The 24,443-nt window shown below is 44.8% G+C and overlaps 1 protein-coding gene across 1 annotated transcript in view; it reads left to right on the top strand.

Moving 5' to 3' along the window:
- The window catches only part of TMEFF2 (transmembrane protein with EGF like and two follistatin like domains 2), a 139,858-nt gene that overhangs the window by 90,542 nt on the left and 24,873 nt on the right, over positions 1-24,443 (top strand). The window contains exons 6-7 of the mRNA XM_076342250.1: positions 10,178-10,326; positions 11,501-11,560. Of these exons, the coding sequence (XP_076198365.1) occupies positions 10,178-10,326; positions 11,501-11,560 (209 nt within the window). The remainder of the gene's footprint in view (positions 1-10,177; positions 10,327-11,500; positions 11,561-24,443) is intronic.

The raw sequence follows: 24,443 nt of genomic DNA, 5'->3' as shown, positions 1-24,443 counted from the left end.
CTCCTGGGGCTTGCTCCCAAAGGCAGCTAGCCGCTGTGGCCATCATGAGAGAGCAAGAGAAGAGGCAGCATCCCCAGCCAGTAGTAATACCTAGTTTTGTACAGCAGCTTTCACCTACAGACCTGAACGCTCTGAGGAAAAAGAGGGTTACTACTGCTCTCTCCTTGCACGTGCAGCGATTTGCTTGGGGTTGCATCAGTCCCAGTCTCATACCTATGGGCTGAGATTTCATTTCATCACTGTGCAGGATGACATAAGGTTATCTTGCCTTATTTCTGTCTGTGCAGGAGGTGCAAGCAAAGCCTGAAGGAAAGCCTGGAGTATCCTCCTAAAATTTCATTAAATACCTAGACTGGATTTTGTTTTGTAATTTAAGTCAGCCTACCAAGCAGAGTAGCCTGGAGTACGCAGCCAATTCAGGTGGTGCTGCCTCAGGCAGGTCTCCTCGGAAGCGGGAGGCACACGTGTTTGAGGACGCAGAGCAGTTTATGGTGAGAGTTAGTCTGATTTTGCACATGTGGAGGAGTCTTTACAAGGAGGAATTATTTTACCATCATTTTATTCTCACTACTTTAGGAAGGTCGCTCCACTGCATCCATCTGGCAGTGGATGGCTCACGTGCTGCATGGGATGGGGCTTGCAACACCCTGGTCTCTACTGGCAGGAGCTGTCATCCCTTTAGTCTCGCTGATAAATCAGAGTCTGCTTTCAGAAGTAACTTCTGGTGTAGTTAACAAAGCTGTTACCAGAAATTTGCTGTTGGTCCCATCCCAGCTGGTACCACAGTTCTTCATGAGCAGACCGAGCCTTACTGTGTGGCAACATCCATGCCAGGACCTGTAGCTAGATGGTTGTCCCGTGCTTCCCACCAGACATTGCAATATTCCCACTGGCTGTTGCAGGCCGGGGTGAAACGCTGGGATTCGTGGGAACAATTGTCATTATTCTGCTGGCTTCAAGATAGGAGCGAACAATATCAGCAGTCTGAGGCACACAGCAATAAAACGTTCGTGAAGGACAGCCTCAAATGTTTACAGAGGGAGAGAAACAGTCAGCAAAGCTTTGTTTTAACACAGACTATAAAGACATGAAGGACACCAAGTGTAGGCAAACCATAAAAAGGCATTTATTTTATTCTATGGGCTTTAAATAAACTTCACACGTTAGATACCTGCAGACGCTTGAATTGGCACGTGAACAGAATTAGAATTTTCTTCTCTAGTCACACAACTAGCATGAGGATTTTTCCATCACTCTTCAAACCCAGTCGTCAGCCTTGTAATTCTCTAGTTTCTCCGTTTGGGTTTGAAGCATCCAATCTAGCAAAGACTGCTTTACACAACTTAGTTCCCTTTAAATAGGAATGATATTTAAAAAAAAATAAAATGAGACATTTATTTTGCCCTGAAGGTGTTAGCATACAATTCAATGTACTGTTGAGGGCACTAGAGGCATCGGGAAGCCAGATGAAGGTCATATTATAATTGGTGCTTTGAATTGTAAGGGGGAAGCAAAGGTGAAGTTTGTGATGTTTTTTGTCGAAAATTTGGTGAAGAAAGTTATGGGGGAAAAATGAAAAGAGAATTAGGAATCAAGTTGCAGTGTCTTGCACAGCAGATTAAAGAAGTTTTCATGAGCTGCAGTCTCCAGGATGAAGCCTTGAAAACTGGTGGAGCATGGGACCAGCTCCTCACCGAGTTACCGAGTTGGTCTGGCTCCGGGAAGGAGCCAGCGCCCGGGCGGCTCTCCTTACAGCTGTCAGGCGAGGTGCCTCTGGGAGCGGTCCACGAAACCATTTTGAAACAACCTCCGTGAGCTGTCATAACAAATGTGCTCTGAAAAATCCATACGTATTTTTAAGCATTCCCAGTCATTCCCTGCTATTAAGCAGCAGCAGCAGCATGGCAGCTGGACGGCAATTGCCCTAGCTCCTGGCTCTGCACTCCAGCTAGACTCCCAGATTATGTTGCATTTGGTATGCAAGGAAGGGCGGCAATAAAAATATTCACCACTTTAGTGCATTTTAGCTTGACATATGTCCAGTAAACAATATTTTGGTCTCTTGCAGTCCAAAAAAAAAAAAAATCACCTGATTATTCTGCGCTTCCTTCTGTTATGATGCTTTGGGGTCCTTCAAATCATTTTCATTATGCACTACATAATAATAAAAATCTCTATGCAGTATGCTGATAATTCTGTGCATGGTCTCTGTGATTTCTAATTGTTTGAATAACAGGATGCTATTGAAATGCCATGCAGAAACATTGCATCACCCTGAGGGAATCAAGCTTTTCTCCTTTTACTGCTGGTGAAGATAAACATTTGAACAGTTGAAATAGGTAAAATATCCCAGGGAAGCCACTGTGAAAAGTAGACGTGCTAAAGCCCTTAGTGCAGAAGCTGGGCTGCAAAGGACAAAAAAGAAAAATGAATTAGATAAATAAATAAATAAAGATCATTGAATGGAAGGCACTCAAAATAAGCCATGCTTTTTCTTCTCTTGTGATCTTAAAGCAGAAGAGAAGCACTAGCAGAGCTAGGAAAGAAATATCGAATGCTATTTTTGTGCTGCCATTATAAAATATGTATTGTTTATTGTTCTGCACTGCAGCTGAAGTTTTGCATCAGCCTCAAAAATACAACAAAGTTTGTTTTGAAGGAGACACGCAGCGTATCTGTTCTTTAAGCCTCTTAATGATGTTCTTAAGAGTGTGGTGATAAGATTTCAATCTCCTGGGAAGCACAGGCAGGTTGTAGGGTATGATTCATAGAAAGTGTAAAAAATCGTGTTCCTGTGTACATTATGAATATATTTTATGTATGCTATTTTATATATATGTATGGCTGTGTACCTGATGTTCAGCTGTATGCAAAACCAGGTAATGATGCCAGGCAGTTTTGTCTCCTGGCTGGAGGCAACTTTTGGTGCCATTCTCTTGGGCTGTGCTCCACACGCTGCAGAGACCACTGTAGCGTACCTGACCTTGGCCAAGCTATCAAAAGCCCCTGGTGACTCTCTGTTGAGGGTGCCAGCGCTTTACACTAAAATTTACCTCTCTGTAAAATGGGGATAATAGTACCAAGTCATTGCTGCTACAGGGCTGTATGAGATTACTGTAAAGCTTAACGGCGTACTTGTAAATGGGCTGAGGGTCAGAGAAGGAAGCTGGTATTTATGTGTTCCTTTTGAGACTGATGTCGAAACAGAGGTGCGTGCAAGCCCCCCGCCGCAATTCAATTTAGCTGCCTGTGTGCGCAGGCAGCTTTGAGGATGACTGATGTGGTGCCGAGGTGGGTAGCAGAGGTGGCCTGTTGCTACTCCCCAGTAAAGGGGTATCGTAGGCAGTGTGTTTTAGCAAGGCGCGATGCAGCAGCACACAGATGGTCTAAACGGGCTAGCTGAGCTCCCAGAGGCGGTGGATGCATGTGAGCACAGGTCTGCCCAGCCTGCTTAACCTTGCCAGTCCCTGCTTAGAGCCAGTTCAAGTATCTCTGCGTGGCGTTGTGTTGAGACATATTAAACATACCCAAAGCTGCCTGGGTAAATGAGCGCTCCCACCAGCCTCCTGACACACGGCTGAACCACGGTACAATGCGTGTTCGAATGTTGAGGCATAATGTTGAGCCTGGCTTCATTTCAGCTTGCCTGCTGGTAATGTCAACAAAGGTGCCCTGTGTACCAGAAAGAAAAACCTTGCAGGAATCCAAATGATAGAGAAGGCATTTGGGACTGATTGCCAGGCTCTTTATGCAGGTGTATACCGCCAGGTTAGCTTTAAATGGGCATTTAATGTCCTACTTGGAGGGGCAGGGGCCTTGGAGAGGACCATACTGATATTCAACCAGAAATTTTGAGTTTCTGATCATTGTTTTCTAGTCAGAACAGAGGAAGATGAGAAATGTCTCTGGTGGAAATATCATAAATGTACAACAACCGTGTTTTTATTTATACATTGTTTTATGGCAAAGGGAAGGCTTTGGGCTTTTTTATGCTGCAAAATGTTGTTGGTTTTTTCCTTGCTTTTTTTATTTTTGCCTGGAGAAAATATATGACATGTTTAAAATTATTGCAGAATGGAACACCACTTTCCCTGTAAAGTAGTGCTCACTGAGACATGGTGGGATCTCACACTTGACCAAATTAGCATATGCGCTCAAATATCAGAGCTCTGACTAGTAAAAATAACACTAGATTTGCATTTTCACATTTTTAGCTCTCGCTTCCCTGTCTGTTTGGTTTTATGCCTTTTTTCTTGACTGACAATTCTCTTTGTGGCAGATTTATTGCTGTTCTGCTGTTTGGACCCTGTAATCAACTAGACACTTGGCTGAAGACGTTAGTCATTTCATTAAGTACTTTTTTGCAGATATCTCGACACAGTTTTCAGTTGCTCTGGTTCCAAAAAGCAAATGACCCATGGCCAGCAAAGTCTGAATATGAATCTTTAATAAACAGAGGTAGTACCAACAATGCTCTCAGGTTTCCAAACTGCGGAGGGCTAATTAAAAGATGTTGAATAGGGAAGAACTGCCATTACCATCTCGCTCTGACAAAAATGTGCCTGCATCTGTTCCCAGTAAAACTGCTCTTTTAGAAGCATTGTCTCGTTTATCCTCCTTCCTTCCCATCAGAGCTACATATGAAACTTTCCTTGTGCTACACACAGATATTGCACAGTAATTTTTTAAAAATTATTTTTCAGTAATACATTGCTGAAAACAAAGACTGAATAGTTGTCTTAGGAGTAGAGATAAAGCATGGAGTGGGGTTCTTTTTATCATCGCTGTGTCACTAATGATTATACTTTATTCATGAACTAAGGAAATATAATTATAGCATTCCCCTACACTTCATGGGTGAAGAACCATTCTCTCATTTTATTGAGACGCCTCCTTAAAACGCTGTTCCTTCCTCCAGGGACAATCCTTCATAGCCGTGAATCCTCTCTTCAAGCGGCATGCTCTCTGCAGGCAAAGGTACTCTCTGTGCCCAGAAAATAATACCATATGTTATTTGCAGAAGAGTGGGGAGTTAGGAGCCTGTGTGCTCACCAGTGTACTCACCCGTGCCTGGTTCATTGACCCCATTAATTTTTACAGAGACTGATTCAACAGAAAGCCAAGTTGGCTGCTCCAGCTTGGCCAAGCAGCCTGGTGCAGCACATTGCCATCACTGCTGGGAGGCAGACCTCTCTGAGGTCTGGGCAGGTTTTTTCCACGGTGAAGATCTGTACAGGAAATAACTACTGGTCTACTTCTGTACTCTTCTCTCATTTTCCTGGGAAGAGGAGAAGCATGTTACGCAGGTGAAATAGTGACAACCACTCCCAAAATGCACGTGGGTTGCCCTGTGCTGTTTTAGTACATTTATTGCAGTTACTGTCTTGACAGAAGCTCAGAGACAGAAGTGCAGCGACTTGCACCCTACAATTCAGTAGTGAGGCACAAGGAGGTGCCCATCAGTATCTTACCTGCCACAGGCTTAGTTCAGCTCTGCCAGCCCCCCCATAGGCAGCCTCGTGGGCTTCTCCAGCGTGTTAGCTAATATCACCTCTGTCTGCAGAGACCTTCCAGTTCTGCCTTGACACGATGTTCTCGTCAGAGGGTCCAGCAATGTCACCAAGCTGTGCTGCAGGATGCACCCGGGGGAGTTAGCCCAAAATCCCCCGAGGAGGTGCCCAGGTTTGCCTGTTGTCTTTTTAGTTTGTTTCGACTTTTTTGCTTTCGTGATCACCAAAGTAACCAAGTGGATGGCTGGATGTTCAGCTCCTCCAAGATTTTCATCATATGAAATGAAATGGAATAAAATAAAGAATATAAAAGAAGTGGAATTCATCAGAGACTATCATAATGAGCTGGAAGAGTAGATATAAGAAAGTGAGCTTTGTTTAATGATTGTTTACAGTGACAGCCCAAATTTTAATCAATTAATATATAAGCCCATTACTTGAAAGATGTGATGGGCCTGTGGGACAGCATTCAGCATTTCTTCCTTTCTCAGGGGAGCTGCAGGGTATCGGCTGACATCTTGGAAGCACTCCTTCCTCACAGATGCTTTTAAAGCTGCTTTTCTGGCTGCAGAAGTCATAGTTAAGCCTTACACATGTATTTTGTGTATGCTCTTGGGTACAGTTTCATCCTGTGACCCCCTAGGAGACCTCATTGACCTTCTCACAGCTTCTTGAGCCTGAGAAAAGCTGAGTCAGCCTTTATATTGCCAAGATTTCTTCAGAGCTAACACTTAGGAACATGGAAAACAAAAAGATTTATTGACAGAACTATAATCAGAAGTCATAGCCAGGCTGATAAAATGGTCAAATGATCAAATTACTTAAAATTAGAGGCGTACTGAAGTGCCTCAGGGACTGGGAAGCTGCAGGCAGGCAGCCGGCCTGCCAGTCAGCCCCGCAGCAGCAGGATGTGTGTTTCCAGCCCCACACAGGCAGGGGGACCTGGGGGGACCCTGGGACCAGTAAAGCCAACAACCAAAAGAGGTGAGGCCACTCCAATTTTGTCACTTGTGAAAGAACGAGAAGGTAATGGGGCAGAGCCTGGACATGGCCAGATTGCAGGTTGAATGTGAGAGGGGAAGCGCCAGCACTGGGTGCTAGTTAGGAGCAGGACGGGATTTCTGGGCATGACAAGTGTTGGGGCAAGTATCTGTTGTACAGGGGATTCCTGTGTCCCACAGGATCTGAAATCTTGAACACCATTAGGATTCTCACCTAATGTATGTCCTTGGGTCCAAGCGGGGATGTCACAGTTTGGTTCTACTTGTTTGATAGGAGACAGTCCCACTTCTGTGTGGGAAAATGTTTCAAGAAGTGAAGGCACCTTTACCTATGGCTATAGGATTTCATTTAATCAAATGTGTTAAGTGCCGTTCATTTTGTATTTATTACATCGCCAGTGGATCCTGCTTAAGGACGATGCATGCTCTGTGGCCACGTGTGCCTGGGCATGCACGTTTGGAGTAAATGCCCCACCTTTTTCTCTGTAATTTACTCTTCTGGACTTTGAGGGCATGGTTGAAATGGCAGACTGCTTGTTCCTTTAGTTTGAAAAAACATGTTTGAATATACTGTCATTTTCCCTGATAAGAGAGCACTATAAATTAAACAGAGTCAGCAACCCAGCTACATTAATCTTCCTGATGCAATCCTACCTTTAGCATTTCCTGACATATATTTGATGTTGACTTAATTGTGTATCCTTAAAGTAGGATTTGAGTATATAAGTGCAAAAGCAGTAAGAAACTGCAGATGCAAGCTAGAAGCTGTCCGCTGAAAATTGTGCAGGGGGTGGATGATGCACAGATCCTTGCAGCAAGGAGATTGGGGTTACAAGTTTATTGGAGTGGTTTTTTACCGCCCATCTAGTCAACCCTGAAAATCAAGCTTCACACAGGAGATCCTATAAGACTTGAGCATATAGCGTCATCCCGAGGTTGTCCTTTTCTGCTCGCCTTGCACACGAGCAATCTGACATCAGCACAAGTAGCATGTGGTTCATGATGCTCATATGGTGCATCCTCTTAATGCAGCGTGCGGCTACAGAGATCTTGCTTGGAAAGAAAGGCTGGTCTTGCAGTTAAGATTTTAGAACAGAGTTGAGAAAAACCTTGGTTCTCTTCTCACTTTTACTGAAGGAGGTCAGAAAAGTAATTTTGGAACTTTTTTTTTTTTTGAAGGTATCAAAAGATGCAAATAAATGCCAAATGGGCTCTGAAATGGTCTTTGAAATCAGTGGGAGATAGGTCTCTGAGATTTCAGAAATCCCACACAAAGTGTTTGCATGCATCTTTAGGCATCTAAACACCTTTAAAAATATGTCTCTTAAGTGCCTAACTCTGAGCATAGGTTCCTGCATCCCCTAGGCATTTTTGAAATTGCATCCAAAGTTGCTTAGTTTTTCCCTAAAGAGTACCCTTTTGTTTTAATTTTCTCATTGACTTAATTTTCTCTTGACTTGAGACATAATATATATTAACCTACACTCGTTTTTTGTAGCAAAATGTAGGGAAGTGAAGCTGTTTCTGAGCTGTTTTATTACAAAAAAGGAGCATATGGCTGATTGTGTCCCATCTGAAATGCAAATGGTGGAGCTACGTGGAAAGAATTACTATTACTTGAGCAGTAAATGTTTCCTAATGAAGTGAGTTTGACTAAGGTGGGAATCTGGAAACGGCTGCGGGAAAAAATGACGACAGTTAGTATTTGGGTGGAGCAGAGCATTCTTATTCCGCTGATAAGGAGGTTCTTAGGAAATTGACTGGATTTTCTTATATTCTGTATGTTCATCAGTGCGGGGAAATTGTTACATAGGAAGCCAGACTCTTTTCTTCCACTAGTTATGAAATCTTGTTATTTAATTTATAACCAGAGCTATTCACCTTTGGCATCTTTTTGAGCTGAAGTTTTCTGTATTTTGTGAATACTTGGGGAAAATAGACCTACCCAATGTAAAGAAAGTCTAAAGGAAGATGAGTACTGGTTCCACTGATTTTCATCACCCTGGGCACGTTTGCGGAGGCCAAAGGCCAAAGAGGGTGATGGAGAAATCTGACCCACGCTGTCAAATTTCCTATGCTTCCTCTTTCCACCAAAGTTTTTCTCTTGCGTATATCCCTTTACACTTCCAGTGGTTGAAGGTGTCCAGATGTCTGCTGTGAATGGGAAGTGAACTGTCTTTTAAACACTTTCTTAAATCAAGCAGCAAGGCTAGAGGCTGACATTTCCAATACTTAACTTTCCAAAGGGAGAGCTGTGGAGACGGTGCTGTGAGGTTTGGCGCAACCAGTGGGCTGGAGATAGAGCATCAGTCACATTACTTTGCCTTAAATGTCAGAAGGAGCCAGGAAGGGTTTAGATAGCAGCATGTGCACAATTACGTGCTCAGAAGAGCTGAAGCAGCTGCCAGGTTAGACCTCTGGCTTTGTCCCCGAGCAGGATCGCATCCGTGTTAATGTAAACGTTGCTGAGTCTGAGCTGTCCGTTGCATGGCACGGTCGGGGGGATGGAAGATTAGCATGCTTTTCCCTTGCTGATGCCCAAGGGTGTCTGACATCGCTAATGATAATGAAATAGGAGAAACCTAAAGAAAAAAGGCTGCAGCCTGCTGTTGGTGAAAGTAATTAGGCTTCTCCATCTTCTGAGCAGTGGTGAGGCTTGCTGGGGTCAGGACGTGCTCACGTTAGTGTGTTAGTTCAGATCCGGACCAGACTTTTGAAGGGAATCCCCCACTGTGCTTTGGTTCACATCTCAGGGCAGCCCAGGAGCTCATGAGCTGGATCACTGTGGCTCTGGAGATGCCCCTAAGCTCCCCGAGGACAGGGCCGCCACTGCCCTGCCCGCACTTGCCCACGCTCTGCTGTCGGCTATGGGACACTCCTCCCCGCACAGAGCACATCACCAGGTCGGGAGTGGGCACTGAACTTCCTGGGTGACACCTGGGTAAGGCTTTTTGGTTGCTGAGTTATTCAAATGCTTCAGAAAGTGCTTGTGCACAAAGTGTCTCCTAAAAACAGCATTCCCCTGGTTTTAATACTGAGTAAGCCCACCGCATCCAGGAGCCGGGGGAGATCCCACCACCCCTACACACAGAGCAGAGTACAGTCACATCGCTAGCGTCAGTCTCAGTCTTGGCAGGTGGTTTTATCCCAGTAGGGTGAGATGAGACTTCAGCATCACATCTTTTATTATGATCAGAGTGCCTATAGGTTCTGTAATTATTATCAGAATTAAATCATAAATCAATATAAAACTACACATGCAGTGTTATATACGACGGGCAGCACCTCAACAGAGGTGAATTTTGTGGCTTTTTTAATTGCAAGAGGGTGCAGCAGCTTGAATTATCTGCATATCTGCTTGGGTGTTCTTTGATTTACAGGAAATTACAAGTGGTAATGCTGTGGCATAGTTTTCCATGTAGAACACACTTTTTTATCTTTCCTTTTGCTTGCTTTTCTCTTCTGTGTCTCTTCCCTCTCTCCGCATTTCATTTCCATCCAGAGATACAAATGACCTCTTGACAGAGCTTTCCACTTTCTTTCTGTTGATTTGCATTGTGCAGTCAGGAATATACAAACACTTTTATTTCTGAGATGTATGTATGATGTCATGAAAAAACTTTCTCATATTAGCCTCTTCTTTTTCCTCTTTCTTTATCATTTCAGGTGTGTGTGCAACATTGACTGTTCTCAAACCAACTTCAATCCTCTTTGTGCTTCCGATGGGAAATCTTATGATAATGCATGTCAAATCAAAGAGGCATCGTGCCAGAAACAGGAGAAAATTGAAGTCATGTCTTTGGGTCGATGTCAAGGTAAGTCTCATAACAAAACTCATTTCAAAGAATGTTTTCAATTTTTGTTCCGGAATAAAAAAGAACCAGGGCTGGCTTATTTGGCACTTCTTATGTTTCCATTAGACTCTTGCAATTTATATTGTAGAGCGCAGGCTGCGGGAGGGAACAGAGCCCTCCATGGTACAGATGCCAAGCGGGGCGCAAGGAATGGGTGTAACCCTTCCCACACCCTGCCGGCAGTGGCCAGGGACTGTCCAGCCCAGCACTGGTGTCAAAATCAGACACCTGGATTTTGCCCAGAGCAGCTTGCCCAGAGCTCTGTCCTCCGGGTAGGAGTCAGAGCAGAACAGTAGAAGAGCCCCTCAAATACGTTTTGCCACGCAGGATGGATCCTCTGTTGCTCCCTTAACTGGAGCAGCACAAAGCAATCTCAGGAGGCCAAAGCCATGCTCCCAGACGTGGTGCTGATTCTTGTTTCTCATGTGACCTGCACTGGGCCCACGAGAAGCCAAAGGTGCCTGGAAGGAAATTTTGCCAATAGCAGCTCAAGACTCTCTGTGTTTCTCCATGAATGCCATGATTTTCTGTGCCCAGCTCATGGGCTACTACATCACCTGTAACCCTTGAGTTGACTTTAAACACTCTATTTTGTTCTAAAATAAAAATGAAGAAAATTTGCCTTTAAATAGCTCCCGTAAATAAAGTGTCTACTGAGGCTCAGACTCTTAATAGCTTTTTTCCCCTTAGCTTCTGACCTATAAATCCTCAGTACATCTACTTACAAAGCTGTACTATACAGGTGTATTAAACACATTCTAGTTTATTTCTATCTCTTTAAAGTTAACCGCCCTACATGGCAGTTCATTTCAGGGTACATATTAAGACTCCCCAATTACTTCAAATAGAGCAGAAATGACAACTCCAGCTTCATACTGATATATTTATCCCAGCTGCAATCTGTTATCACGTATTGTTCGAAAAAAATGTGTTTTCTTAATGGAAGATGTTTCATGTTTCATTCCAAAAAGGCGGATCCTGCTGTTTTCACCTGGCAGGCCCAGGGGAGCCTTGCAGCCAGCAGCGATGCTGTGCATGCAAGCGAAGCTACATTTGCCTGGGCACTGGCGGCTGGGGCATAGTCTGTATCAAGTACAGGCTTCCCAAGCAACTCAACATATTTCTTTTCACACAGATAATACTACAACAACTACAAAATCAGAAGATGGGCATTACGCAAGAACAGATTATGCAGGTACGGTTTCTATTCTGTGAGAATGACAATTCACAGGAACTGTGTAAGTCTCTTTTCTCCTCCGTTTGCTAAGGTGAGGTGTCTGCATCTTCTAGTATGGTTTTCTTGGTTTGCTTTAAGAAAACACTGTCTTCGCATTACTCTTTCTTTTCCTAGAAACTCTCTTTCTTCTTAATAAATGGACTTCTTCCATTTTTGTCAACGTACAGACATTCTGGCCATAAAACACCTGTTCCGACGGTGGAAATAACTGTTGTAAACTATTTGCCAGAATTAGCAGACATTATTGAAAATTGTTGAATCAGTGCACTAGATTATGCATATTTTTGTCACGATATACAGGTTTAAGAAAGTGAAAATCCAGAGCATAGCACAGCTGTGATACCATGAAACGTTGCCATAATAGATAATATTACCTGTCGGTGTTTAACTATGAAGTTACTAAGGTTCTTAAAGTGTTTTTTTAAAGTGATAAATAGTTTTAATTTATTTAGAAGCTACAATAACATATAATGGCTGATTAGCCTTATATGGCATTTGAAATTAAAAACATGTAAATACTAGCGAGGTCTGGGAGACATTTTTTACACCCTTTGCCTGGGAGGATTGATTTAGAAATTGAATGTGTGTGTGCACACACACGTGCATGCAAATACTTTCAGCTCACACTGAGAATTCAAGCCTTTGGGAAGGTATTGTGAAAATGGGTCAGGTGATGCATTCATTGCTTAAGTTTGTGTTTTGAAAGTATTTAGAGACTGTAGGTGCAGATCGCTGGGTTTACCTGAGCAGCTTGCTGCATGGCTTAGGTGAAATCCAGCTGATGGTTTCACAGGTCTTAACATTTCTTACCAGGAGAGTCCTCTGACATTAGTTAATTCAGATGGTCATCTCTTGTGAGGGCACTTTGTGCATGACATCCCTGTGTTAACAGGGTACCCAGCCGTTAGAAATGATTGTTCTGTTCTTACTTAAAAATAGTGCATGATGATTAAAACACAGAGCTATGAATAAATGATGTCTCGTTGGGGCAGAGGAGTGCTAGGTGTTGAGGGTGGCTGCAGCACGAAGCAGCGAGGGTAGAAATTTCTATGGAAAGTAAATGCTGGGATTAATTTCCAAAAGATCAAAGATGAGCCATGGTCCAGATATTTCCTATTGCCAAGGAGCCCTTCCATGGATGAAGAGACAGTCATGCAAAGAAAGAAAGGTCTTCAGTCTCTTTCCCCCAAACCCTTGATTACTCTCAGCTTTTTTCTGGGAGGCAGCAGTCAGTTTTCTTAAAAGACTGGAAGGGCTGAGGTTGTATCCTGTGGTGGGCAGGAGATACGGCCAAGTAGGCCAAAATGATTTATTTTAAGTTAGAAATAAGGACAAGTAATGTTGTTGTGCTAAATTCTTTCTCTTCCTTGCTGGAGAACTGAGGAGAGCACTGGCATCCCCAAGTCAAGATGAAGGCCTGCAGCCCCTTTTTAAATGTTGTGCAACCTGTCCTACTCTGCTACTGTCTGGTGGTTTAGCTTTAGGATGGCAGTGACCCACATCACCTAGAGAGGAGACAGCACATTTAAGCATGAAGCAACTGAGTTGTAAGAAGAAGGGAGGAAAGGCAGGTTGAGGATTAGGGAGGAGGAGATCACAGCGATGACAAGAGAAAGCCAAGTCATGGGTCACAGGGGAAGAGGCGCACAGAAGGCACCTTCAGCTCAAGTGGGCAGGAGAAAGAGAACAGCTCTTGCTTAGGAGAGAGATGATATTTCAGCCCACGCTTGAGAGGAGAGGTGGTGGGTAGAAGAAAATTGATTGCAGCAAAACTTTGTCAGGAGTTGGGAGTTGAGCAGGGAACACAGGAAGAAACTGGGTTACTGGGCAGGGAGCAGGGCAGAGCTACGGTACAGAGGAGCGGGTCTGTAGTGGAGATGGTCTCCGAGTGCCAAGAGGTCAGAAGGAGTGGGAAAACAGGTGGTCCAGCGAGAGGTGACGGGGACCCGTGGAGAGGAGACAGGGCATCTCACTCCCCTAGAGCCATGGGAGGGATGGAGACATCCTGAATCAGCAGTGAGGTCCAGTAGGTACCTCTTTGGCACAGAGAGGCACCATCATTGCACCTTAGCAAGCAGCTCCTTGAGGCTTCTGGTATGGCTCAGGCACCAATGGTCTTCTTGAGGGCAGCGACTGTGTCCCCTGGGTGGGTCTCATCAGGTACCATCCATTGATTTAACCTGAACCACAGTTGCTTGCACCAGCTGATGTCTTCTTTTTGTGCACCTAACTATTATTCTTGCTTAAATTTTTCATTTTTACATATGGTGACAGCATGTAGGGTGAAAGTTGCAAGTTCATGCAGGCAATCCGCATGCCTCCAGTGTCCCCAGATATTTGTGGCATAACCCTGCCGGGAGACCCTAGAGGAAAGGGACTGCTGTATCAAAAAGCTGTAACAACTCCAGCCTTTCAGAAGTGGTTGGTGAAAAGGAAGACAACAGTATAAAACTGAGGCTCGGTGAACATTCAGGCTTCAGCGTTTGCCAGGCAGGAAGCTCCATGCCGTCCTCATGTTCTTTCAAGTGCAGAAACATTTGATGATGGCTATTATAGGAATGTGGTATGTGCTACTTTTTTCCCACCTCCGTATCTCCTCAGAAGGGAAATGCTGCACTGATCATGGGGAGCTTTGTGTGAAAAAGCAGCAGTTCCTCAGTCGTTGTGGCTCTGAAGCAATTTCCCCAAGCCTGCGCCTTTCCAGAGAATACCTTTGTTCTCTACCATTTAATGGCACTAAAAATCGTCGAGACCATGAGCACTACATGCTTTTAAAAACACTGACTTGTATGGGCTGACTTTCCCTGAGGAGAAAATAGCAGTGGGCATAATTGATGTTGTCAATTATGCTAATGCAGCTGTGCCAAATGCTCTTTGCAGAGATTGTGGTAGCTGAGTGTTGTGGATTTTTCCATAAACACCCCAACACGCTCAATGTGGGGTCCCAGGAAGGCAGCAGCTTTGAGAACAACCACAAGTCCCAACACCCAGCTGATTTTTTTCATATTGAACTATTCAAACCGTCAGTTCAATCAGTGTCTTTGCTCCCCCCCTGTTCTTTCAAGCCCGTTGATCCTTGCAAATAATGCACAAATATTTCAGTTTGCAAAACTCCTTTGGAGCATAAATCTTTGCATTAAGTTTACATCGCCTTGTTTTTTTAAGGGCTCTTACTTTACACAGGCAAGATTTACTCTAGTATTGGAAATGCCTGACTAATGTCAGAGACACCCGAAAAGCAGTGTCCCCTTTTTCAGCAAAGCAAACATGGGGACAGTGAGCCGTAGGTGGCCCTTCTCTGACGGTGTCCACCTCTCCAGGTTCACCAGTCCACTCTTGCCATGGCTGCATGTGCAACACGTGTCAGCACAGCGTCTGTACGTGTGTGTGTTTGTGTCTCTCTTTGTGCAATTCTGGCCTCTTATTTTTCTGAAACCCCAAAGTATTTATCAGACTTGGGGGGATTTTCACTCTTTCCAACAAATGGCTGATTGCTGACGTTGATCAAGTTTGTGAAATAAGATTTGGTTTTAGTCAATAAATGAATGGGTGGGATTTTTCCCTCAAATCCAATAGAAATACACTTTATCTTGCAATTTCCATGAAAGAGCATTTTTAAATATTTTAAGTGTAAGGTATGTTTTGGAATGTAGTGTCTGAGCTGAAAGTCCTGTGATTGATGTTTTCTTGAATTTCCCCATTATATGCGTAAAGAAGTTGGCTGTTTCGGTGGCATTTTTGCATTCTGAGTCTAGGCAATCAAGGAGTTTTCATCTTGTTTATTCATTTGCCTATTTATTTTAATTCTTCAATATTTATATTCCCTTCTTAAGATCTGGATATTAGCAATTATCCTCCTAACTGATTTTATCCTTTCTCATTATCAAATTACAGAGATTTTTTTCAAGCCATTTTGAGCACTATAAAGAATAAGTCAGTATGGATGAGCCATATTTCAATGTTATATATTCATGAAAATTGTCAACGAAGACACTGACAAATCTGATAGACCTATTCAACAATATCATCTTCCAGGCCGGACAAACCTCCCTATATGAGCATTGATTAGATCAAGTCTCAGCGGCCAAACGCCAGCAGCGCAGCGAAGCTCATGGAAAGGGGAAGAAGGCATTTTCAGCCCTGATAGTCTCCTTCAGTGAAAAATGCGCATCCGCAAATGGTCAGTTTGAGCCGTATTTTTGGGTTCCTCAGCAGTGGTAAACCCTCCCTTGGCAGCAGCCTCAGGTGGTGCCTTCTGCAATCTTGGCTAGTCCGGGGACTCTCTTACAGGCAGTGCCGTGGCCCCTCTTGCTGATGCTGTTGCTGTGCCCGGGAAATGCTAACGAGCACAAAGTGCTGCGCGTCTGCTCATGGCTGCTCTGTTCCCTGCTCTCCCCCCTGGTTTCTCACGGGATTTCAAATCTACGCAACAGTCTTGGCTCTTTTTCAGACCGCTTTCTGGCACTGGGGCCCTCCTGGCACTACCAGAGGTGCTCGGGCGAGTAATCAGGCAGATGACTGTGTTGCCCAAGCAAACGGAACGCTCCGCCAAAACGGGCAAAATCCATCTGTGTCAACACATCATCTTCCCTTGGCTGGGCCAGGGCTGTGGGATGAAGGCCACGGGAGCCACTGCAGATGGAGTGGGGACTCCAAGGATAAAGAAGAGTCTTGGACTCTTCAAAGAGTCTCTTCAAAAGTCCAAGAGTCTTGGACTCCAAAATAAATACAACGTAATATTTATGTTTGAGAAAAGAAAACTATCCTAAAACTTTACCAAAACCCACCACTCTGCATTGTTAACTTCTAATCCCTTCGAACGGGAGAACAAGCTATGCCTATCAAAGAAAATGTGAAGAACTGCAGTGGTGCACTGACCCAGCACATGTTGGGTGTGATGCATCCCTTTCTTCACAGGCTTGATACAGAGCCCACCGAATTCAGTCACAGTCATCTTCATTGTCTGTAATAGGCCTGGAGAGGGGCCAGGACTCAGAACAGCAGCACTGGATTTCTAGAGAGTGACTATATTTTTTTTTTCCTCAGGAATAAAATATGAGAACTTCAGACTAGATTCCTTCTCCAGATTATAACATTTTCAAAGTAGGTTAAGTTTTGAGTGTAAACCACTTGACATTGTCCCTTTAAATTAAATTTTGTGTCTACTACCTTGTCAGCCATTTCCTAAACTGGTAAAGAATTATAAAGCCCCAGAGCTTAGCTATGGGATATAAACTATCATGCAGTTTTGCCCTGCCTTTGTGAACCAGGCTTTCCTTTCTTCTTAATGGAATTAGCAAGTGAGACATAGAGCTGAGCACCGCGCATCCATCACCGCTAGAGAGAAACCATTTCTCATCTGCAGCTTTGTAAAAACGCTGGGGAAATTGCATCTTTGCATATGCAGATTTCCTTGGCTTTCGATTCCGCAGACTCCAAGTCAGAGGTTGTCACACTAAACAAATAGATTATTTAGGAAGCGTTCCTGCTTTTCCATCAAATCACTTAAAAATTGAAAAAAACACATTTTAATATTTTGACAGCTGTATGGCAGCATGAATGCTGTCTAGCTGCGGCCTCCGCCTGCGCTCACACACATAGGCACGCACACTCCGGGCATTTGGGAGTACAAGAATTGATACATTTCTTAAAAAATGTGAAGCTTTTAAATGTTGCTGCAGTTGTTAGTTGCAGTTACAAGTGCAAGGTTTTATGAAAATACACCTAAGTTTTATGCACAGTGAAAGCCCACAAAAGGTGGCAGATGAGCTGTACAAAACAAAGAAGAAAAAAGAGTATAGATTGTATTTCAGGCTGTACAATTTAGGGGTTTTTTGCCTGTGACTTGAGGAAAGCAATGAGGGCATCTCCCTCTGGGAGATGTGACTGTATTAATGCCCAACATGCCTGAATGTCCTTTAAGATGTCTGATCATTCAGAAACGTAGGTGTCTACAAATAGCTGAAGTCTGGGGCACATAAACTCAAGATGTTGCAAGAACAGAGACGGTTTCCACTTATAAAATAATTTCCTAATAAAGGCAGGTGGAGAAGGCATTTTGGTCTTGTTTTGCCTACCTAATCCAGACACTCCCAATGGAAAAGTTTTCAAAAAGTAGAACAGAGGAAATGTCTCAGCTTATTGCGTGGAACCTGGAGGTTTCCAAAATGAAGCTCAAATTTACCATGGCAGAAGGTAGTATAGCATTTACTTGGGAATAATTGTGTGTAGCTTAGTTTAATTTATGGAGTACTATAAAACACAAATGAGAAAACTATTCCTATTCTGGGGTTCTTCTGAGTGATTTTCGAAGGTGAGAGAGAGGTTACCATATTCTGATAGCACGGTGGTCTTCAGCCCTTCCGCTGCCTTGCAGCTCCTCCACTGTTGTTGATATCCAGAAGAAAATTTAAAAAGTAGATATAGAGGCCAACTGGTAGGTTAATAAATCTTACTGTCAGCTACTTCTGAACTAAAGTCTGTGTAGCCAGCAGTGTCAGTCCCAACTACTCACTTGGCCCCCAAACCTTCACTTGTCCTAGGTGCTTTTTTAAATGAAAAATTGCAGCTGCTTCTTTTTGTGATTTAACTCCTGGTTTTCAAAAGGTGGAGTGCAGAAAGTCCCACTCCAGCATTTTTCTGCGTCATCAGGAAGACTGGATGCTTTATTTCTAAAATATGAAAAAACAGGGCATTAATGCAATTGTCTAGCAGTGGGTGCTGCAGCGTAGGCTACCCTAAATCTTTTTCTTCTATAGAACATTCTCAATCCTGCTAGGCTCCATCTTGCTAAAATCTACGTAGTTTTCTTTGGTAGAGGAGATGGACGCACTGAGGTAGAGGTCACGTAGGAGTCTCACAAACAAGTCCCGTGCCAGGAAGGAAGCTGCAGCACTCCAGAGCACCGTGCCATTTGATTTAACAGCACTTACTCCTAACAGTCTTTTCCTGAGGAGCATGCAAAATGAAAACAGGCTTATGGAGATTTTAAAAACAAGCAATAGGAAGAGAGAAATATTGCTCATTTAATCTGCCAGCCTCAAGAGAATACCTCACTTTTTATGAGAGTTCTCCTTTAACTTTGAATTGCATATGCTAAGCTTGGTAAAATGTGCCTTGTTTTTTTGGATTTCTGTTTTTTGTGGTTTTATAATGAGAGAAATTGTACCTGTTACGATTTCCCAGTGTCATGCTCGTGGAACCTGTAATTATTAGCATTAAAACTTAAATTAGGTCTCAGGTGAACTGCTAGACATCTCTTCACCTAGACTGATGTACCTCAAGGAAAAAGAGCATTTCCATTTGTGCCTTTAAAGCTTAGCCCTTAATTTAGTCACTAATGAATGTGAATCAAAAGTTGCAGAATTAATTTGTGCTTTCTTCCCATAACAAACAAATTCAGTAATGTTGTGAGTGAACATTATAAAGAAAGCTATTTGATTTGTGTAGAAGCTCGGTAGCCTGAAAATTCAGTATGTCCAGGCAAAGAATTTGATCTGTAGAAAATAAACAGGCAAAGCAAGTACCAACTTGTAACACCGATATTGGCATGGGCAGCCTAAAAAATACGAAGTCGGACCAGGCTATTTTACTATTGGCAACATCCCTGAAATATTTAAGTCCTAGAAGCGATCCTGCAGCGATCAAAAGGGACTTCAGGGCACTGGGGCGACTGGTTCAAGGATCGGGAGCACAGGTAGTGTTTTCCTCTATCCCTGCAGTGGCAGGGAAGGATACCGAAAGGAGCAGGAAAACACACCTGATCAACGCGTGGCTCAGGGGCTGGTGCCGTCGGAGGAATTTTGGCTTTTTTGATCATGGGGAGGTTTACATGGCACCGGGCCTGCTGGTGACAGACGGAGTCCAGCTGTCTCACAAGGGAAAAAGGATCATGGCTCATGAATTGGCAGGGCTCATTGAGAGGGCTTTAAACTAGGTTCGAAGGGGGAAGGGGATAAAACCAGGCTCGCTAGACATGAGCCGAGGGGTGGCGTGCCGATGCCGGGGGCGAAATCGATAGCCCAGCTCAAGTGCATATACACCAATGCACGCAGCATGGGCGGCAAGCAGGAGGAGCTGGAAGCCATTGTGCAGCGGGAGAGATATGACTTAGTCGCCCTCACAGAAACATGGTGGGGTGACTCTCACGACTGGAGTGCTGCAATGGATGGCTACAGACTCTTCAGAAGGGACAGGCAAGGAAGGAGAGGCGGTGGGGTGGCCCTGTATGTTAGGGAGTGTTTTGATTGTATAGAGCTCAACGATTGTGATGATGGTACGGTTGAGTGTCTATGGGTAAGGATGAGGGGGAAGGCCAACGAGGCAGATATCCTGCTGGGAGTCTGTTATAGACCACCCAACCAGGATGAAGGGGCGGATGAAGCGTTCTATAAGCGGCTGGCACAAGTCTCTCAATTGCTAGCCCTTGTTCTCGTGGGGGACTTCAACTTCCCGGATGTCTGCTGGAAATACAACACGGCAGAGAGGAAGCAGTCTAGGAGGTTCCTGGAGTGTGTGGAAGACAACTTCCTGACACAGCTGGTAAGTGAGCCTACCAGGGGAGGTGCCTCGCTCGACCTGCTGTTTACTAACAGAGAAGGACTGGTGGGAGATGTGGTGGTCGGAGGCCGTCTTGGGCTTAGCGACCATGAAATGATAGAATTCTCGCTTCTTGGTGAAGTAAGGAGGGGGGGCAGCAAAACTGCAACCATGGACTTCCGGAGGGCGGACTTTGGCCTGTTCAGGACGCTGGTTGAGAGAGTCCCGTGGGAGACAGTCCTGAAGGGCAAAGGGGTCCAGGAAGGCTGGACGATCTTCAAGAAGGAAGTCTTAAAGGCGCAGGAGCAGGCTGTCCCTGTACGCCGTAAGAAGAATGGGCGGAGAAGACGACCGGCCTGGCTGAACGGGGAGCTCTTGCTGGGACTCAGGAAAAAAAGGAGAGTTTACCGCTTGTGGAAGAAGGGGCAGGCGACTCAAGAAGAGTACAGGGATCTCGTTAGGTCGTGCAGAGAGGAAATGAGAAAGGCAAAAGCCCAGCTAGAACGCAATCTGGCCGCTGTCGTTAAAGACAACAAAAAAAGTTTTTACAAATATATTAATGACAAGAAGAGAGCCAAGGAGAATCTCCATCCTTTATTGGATGCAAGGGGGAACATTGTCACTGAGGATGAGGAAAAGGCGGAGGTACTCAATGCCTTCTTTGCCTCAGTCTTTAACAGGCAGACCAGTTATCCTCAGGGTACTCGGCCCCCCGAGCTGGAAGACGGGGACGGCGAGCAGGATGAACCCCCCGTAATCCAGGAGGAAGCAGTCAATGACCTGCTATGCCACCTGGACACTCACAAGTCTATGGGGCCGGATGGGATCCACCCGAGAGTGCTGAGGGAGCTGGCGGAGGTGCTCGCCAAGCCACTCTCCATCATTTATCAGCAGTCCTGGTTAACGGGGGAGGTTCCGGAAGACTGGAGGCTTGCCAATGTGACGCCCATCCACAAGAAGGGCCGGAAGGAGGATCCGGGGAACTACAGGCCTGTCAGCCTGACCTCGGTGCCGGGGAAGATTATGGAGCGGCTCATCTTGAGGGCGCTCACAAGGCATGAGCGGGACAACCAGGGGATCCGGCCTAGCCAGCACGGGTTCATGAGAGGCAGGTCCTGCTTGACCAACCTGATCTCCTTCTATGACCAGGTGACCCGCCTAGTGGATGAGGGAAAGGCTGTGGATGTGGTCTACCTGGACTTCAGCAAGGCCTTTGACACTGTCTCCCACAGCATTCTCCTAGAGAAGCTGGCGGCTCACGGCTTAGACAGGTGGACTCTGCGCTGGGTCAAAAACTGGCTGGACGGCCGGGCCCAGAGAGTTGTGGTGAATGGAGTTACATCCAGTTGGCGGCCGGTCACGAGCGGTGTTCCCCAGGGCTCAGTACTGGGGCCGGTCTTGTTTAATATCTTTATTGATGATCTGGATGAGGGGATTGAGTGCACCCTCAGTAAGTTTGCAGACGACACCAAGTTGGGTGGGAGTGTTGATCTGCTCGAGGGTAGGAAGGCTCTGCAGAGGGACCTGGACAGGCTGGATGGATGGGCCCAGGCCAACTGTATGAGGTTCAACAAGGCCAAGTGCCGGGTCCTGCACTTCGGCCACAACAACCCCATGCAGCGCTACAGGCTTGGGGAAGAGGGGCTGGAAAGCTGCCTGGCGGAAAAGGACCTGGGGGTGTTGGTCGACAGCCGGCTGAACATGAGCCGGCAGTGTGCCCAGGCGGCCAAGAAGGCCAATGGCATCCTGGCCTGTATCAGAAATAGTGTGGCCAGTAGGAGTAGGGAAGTGATCGTGCCCCTGTACTCGGCCCTGGTGAGGCCGCACCTCGAATACTGTGTTCAGTTTTGGGCCCCTCACTACAAGAAGGACATTGAGGTGCTGGAGCGTGTCCAGAGAAGGGCAACGAGGCTGGTGAGGGGTCTGGAGCACAAGTCTTATGAGGAGCGGCTGAGGGAACTGGGACTGTTCAGCCTGGAGAAAAGGAGGCTGAGGGGAGACCTCATCGCTCTCTACAACTACCTGAAAGGAAGTTGTAGCGAGGTGGGTGTTGGTCTTTTCTCCGAAGTAACAAGCGATAGGACGAGAGGAAATGGCCTCAAGTTGCGGCAGGGGAGGTTTAGATTGGATGTAAGGAAAAATTTCTTTACTGAAAGAGTGGTGAAACATTGGAACAGGCTGCCCAGGGAAGTGGTGGAGTCCCCATCCCTGGAGGTATTTAAAAGACGTGTAGATGAGGCGCTTAGGGACATGGTTTAGTGGGCCTGGTGGTGTTGGGTTGACGGTTGGACTCGATGATCTTAGAGGTCTTTTCCAACCTCAATGATTCTATGATTCTATGATTCTAGAAATGAATTCAGGTGTCAAGATTTGGGGTGAGGGTGGAGTTTGTAATGCAAGTATATTTTTCCATCTGGGGTTTACATCAGAATGTTCAAAATTATGCATAAATCTTGCTCCAAACACTGGCTCCCACTTCTTCTGCTTCCCCAAGACTGTGTACCTTACTTGTTGTTTTTTCCCTTATAGTGTCATGTAAGCAGTCCTCTGTAACATTTTGCTCTGTTAAAGGTTATGGATAAAAACAGAAATTGTATGTGCAATAGAGATGAGCAGACCTGAGTTCATGTAGGTGTTCCTACAGATTCTTCAGTTTGTGTCCCAGTACATAAACACATCGTGTATCATTTACATATGTTTTGTCTTATTTGGAGCAAAGAAATCCATCTTCCTCAGCAAATCTGAGCCTTTCAGTACCTGCTGATCTTTTTGTCCTCTGCTCAGTATCTGTGTTTTGATCAGAAGAATGAATAAGCTCAAAGGGAGGCAAAGCTTGCAGAAAAAAAAAAGACACTTTCCTGCTTACACATAAAAATGTGATCCCTAAAACTCCCCACAATTTGAATTGTGTCTGATTTCTCAAGTTGTCTTTAATCAGACACCTTCTTTCTAAATAGGACCTCTAATGGCAAGGGATACACAGAAGAAATTAATTCAGGAAGGGACCCTCGGAAAAACACTTTCATGGTTTGCAGTCATGCTAGTTGTTATGCTCTAGTTAAAGCCACTCCCAGAACTTGTTTTTCCCAACCTTTGTTTTCAGAGGTTTATGGAAATGAAGATCCAGCAACATGATCTACAACCACTGTTCAGCTGCCTTGAACATATGGAATATGCACCATAATATTTGGCCCTGCAGAGCATGCGGGCTCCGCCATTGTGAAAGGATTTACAGTTACCAAAAAAAGGTCATTTTATATCTGGCTAAATCACATTGTGGCACCTAGTTAATACTGTATCTTTGCCACTTCTTAGATAAGAAACCCCCCACTTGCAGGCCCCTCCTTTGGGATATACCAGCATTAAATAACAGGGCTCTATACTAACTCCATCTAACAATGCAGGAGGAGTCCGGCCACGAAGTGGCTTTCACAGATCCGTACTTCAATTTCCTGCAGACAGCCCCAAACCGACTTCATATCAGAAGTCACAGGGAAGCTTAGATTCTTCTCTCTTTGGGGTCTAGAAAAACTGTGCAGCCTGGTTCCTCTGTAGGACCAACAAAAGCATGTAGGTACAGTCTGAGACGTACTGTGACGCAGGGCGGTGGCACGCGTGACTCTTCTGATTCTCTGCTATGATGGCTGGGTTTCACCCTGTGTCAGCTGTGGTGCTGTTTTAGGTATCGGTTTGTAACTCCTAGCACTTCATCCACGTGCCAGAAAAATGGTAGATACCAACTGTCTTTGGCCTTTGGTGAAGGCATTACCCTCTTGATAGCATCTTCTTTCCCTTCTCAACCCTCCCGCCTCCCCTACAAGAAAGGAAAGTAAAAAAAGTATTTGAGACAAGACTCTGTCAATCTTCCCCAAGGAATAGGCTGGGAAAATTAATCCTGTTGTCTGGATTTGGGGAGGAATTTCACTCACCCTCGATTCCACCCTTCCTCTGGGCTCCAGGCACTTCGATTAGCTCAAGAGTCATCCTTGAAGGATGCTGTTCAAGATGGTGCACAGCAGCTGTGCCATCCACGACACTAGTTTGAATTAGTTAATGGATATTAAGGAGTACCACAGTGTATTTTTGTGCCTAGCAGCTCTATTTTAGGCCTAGTTTCTGTAAATCTGCTGTTAGGAATTACAGAGCCTTCCCAAGGATTTGAGAGTTAAAGTTATAATGAGATGTTAGAATATCTGTTTTCAGGAAACATCAACATTTAAATATTTATGTTTGATCTAGTCTGAAATGTAAAAAAAATTATTTTGAAATATTCATAGAACTGAATTTCTTCAGAATTTTGTTT

This window comes from Aptenodytes patagonicus, chromosome 6 (genome assembly GCF_965638725.1).
Source record: "Aptenodytes patagonicus chromosome 6, bAptPat1.pri.cur, whole genome shotgun sequence".
Classification (NCBI taxonomy): domain Eukaryota; kingdom Metazoa; phylum Chordata; class Aves; order Sphenisciformes; family Spheniscidae; genus Aptenodytes; species Aptenodytes patagonicus.
The sequence above is the reverse complement of the archived record's forward strand: the minus strand, read 5'-3'. Positions and strand labels throughout refer to the sequence as shown.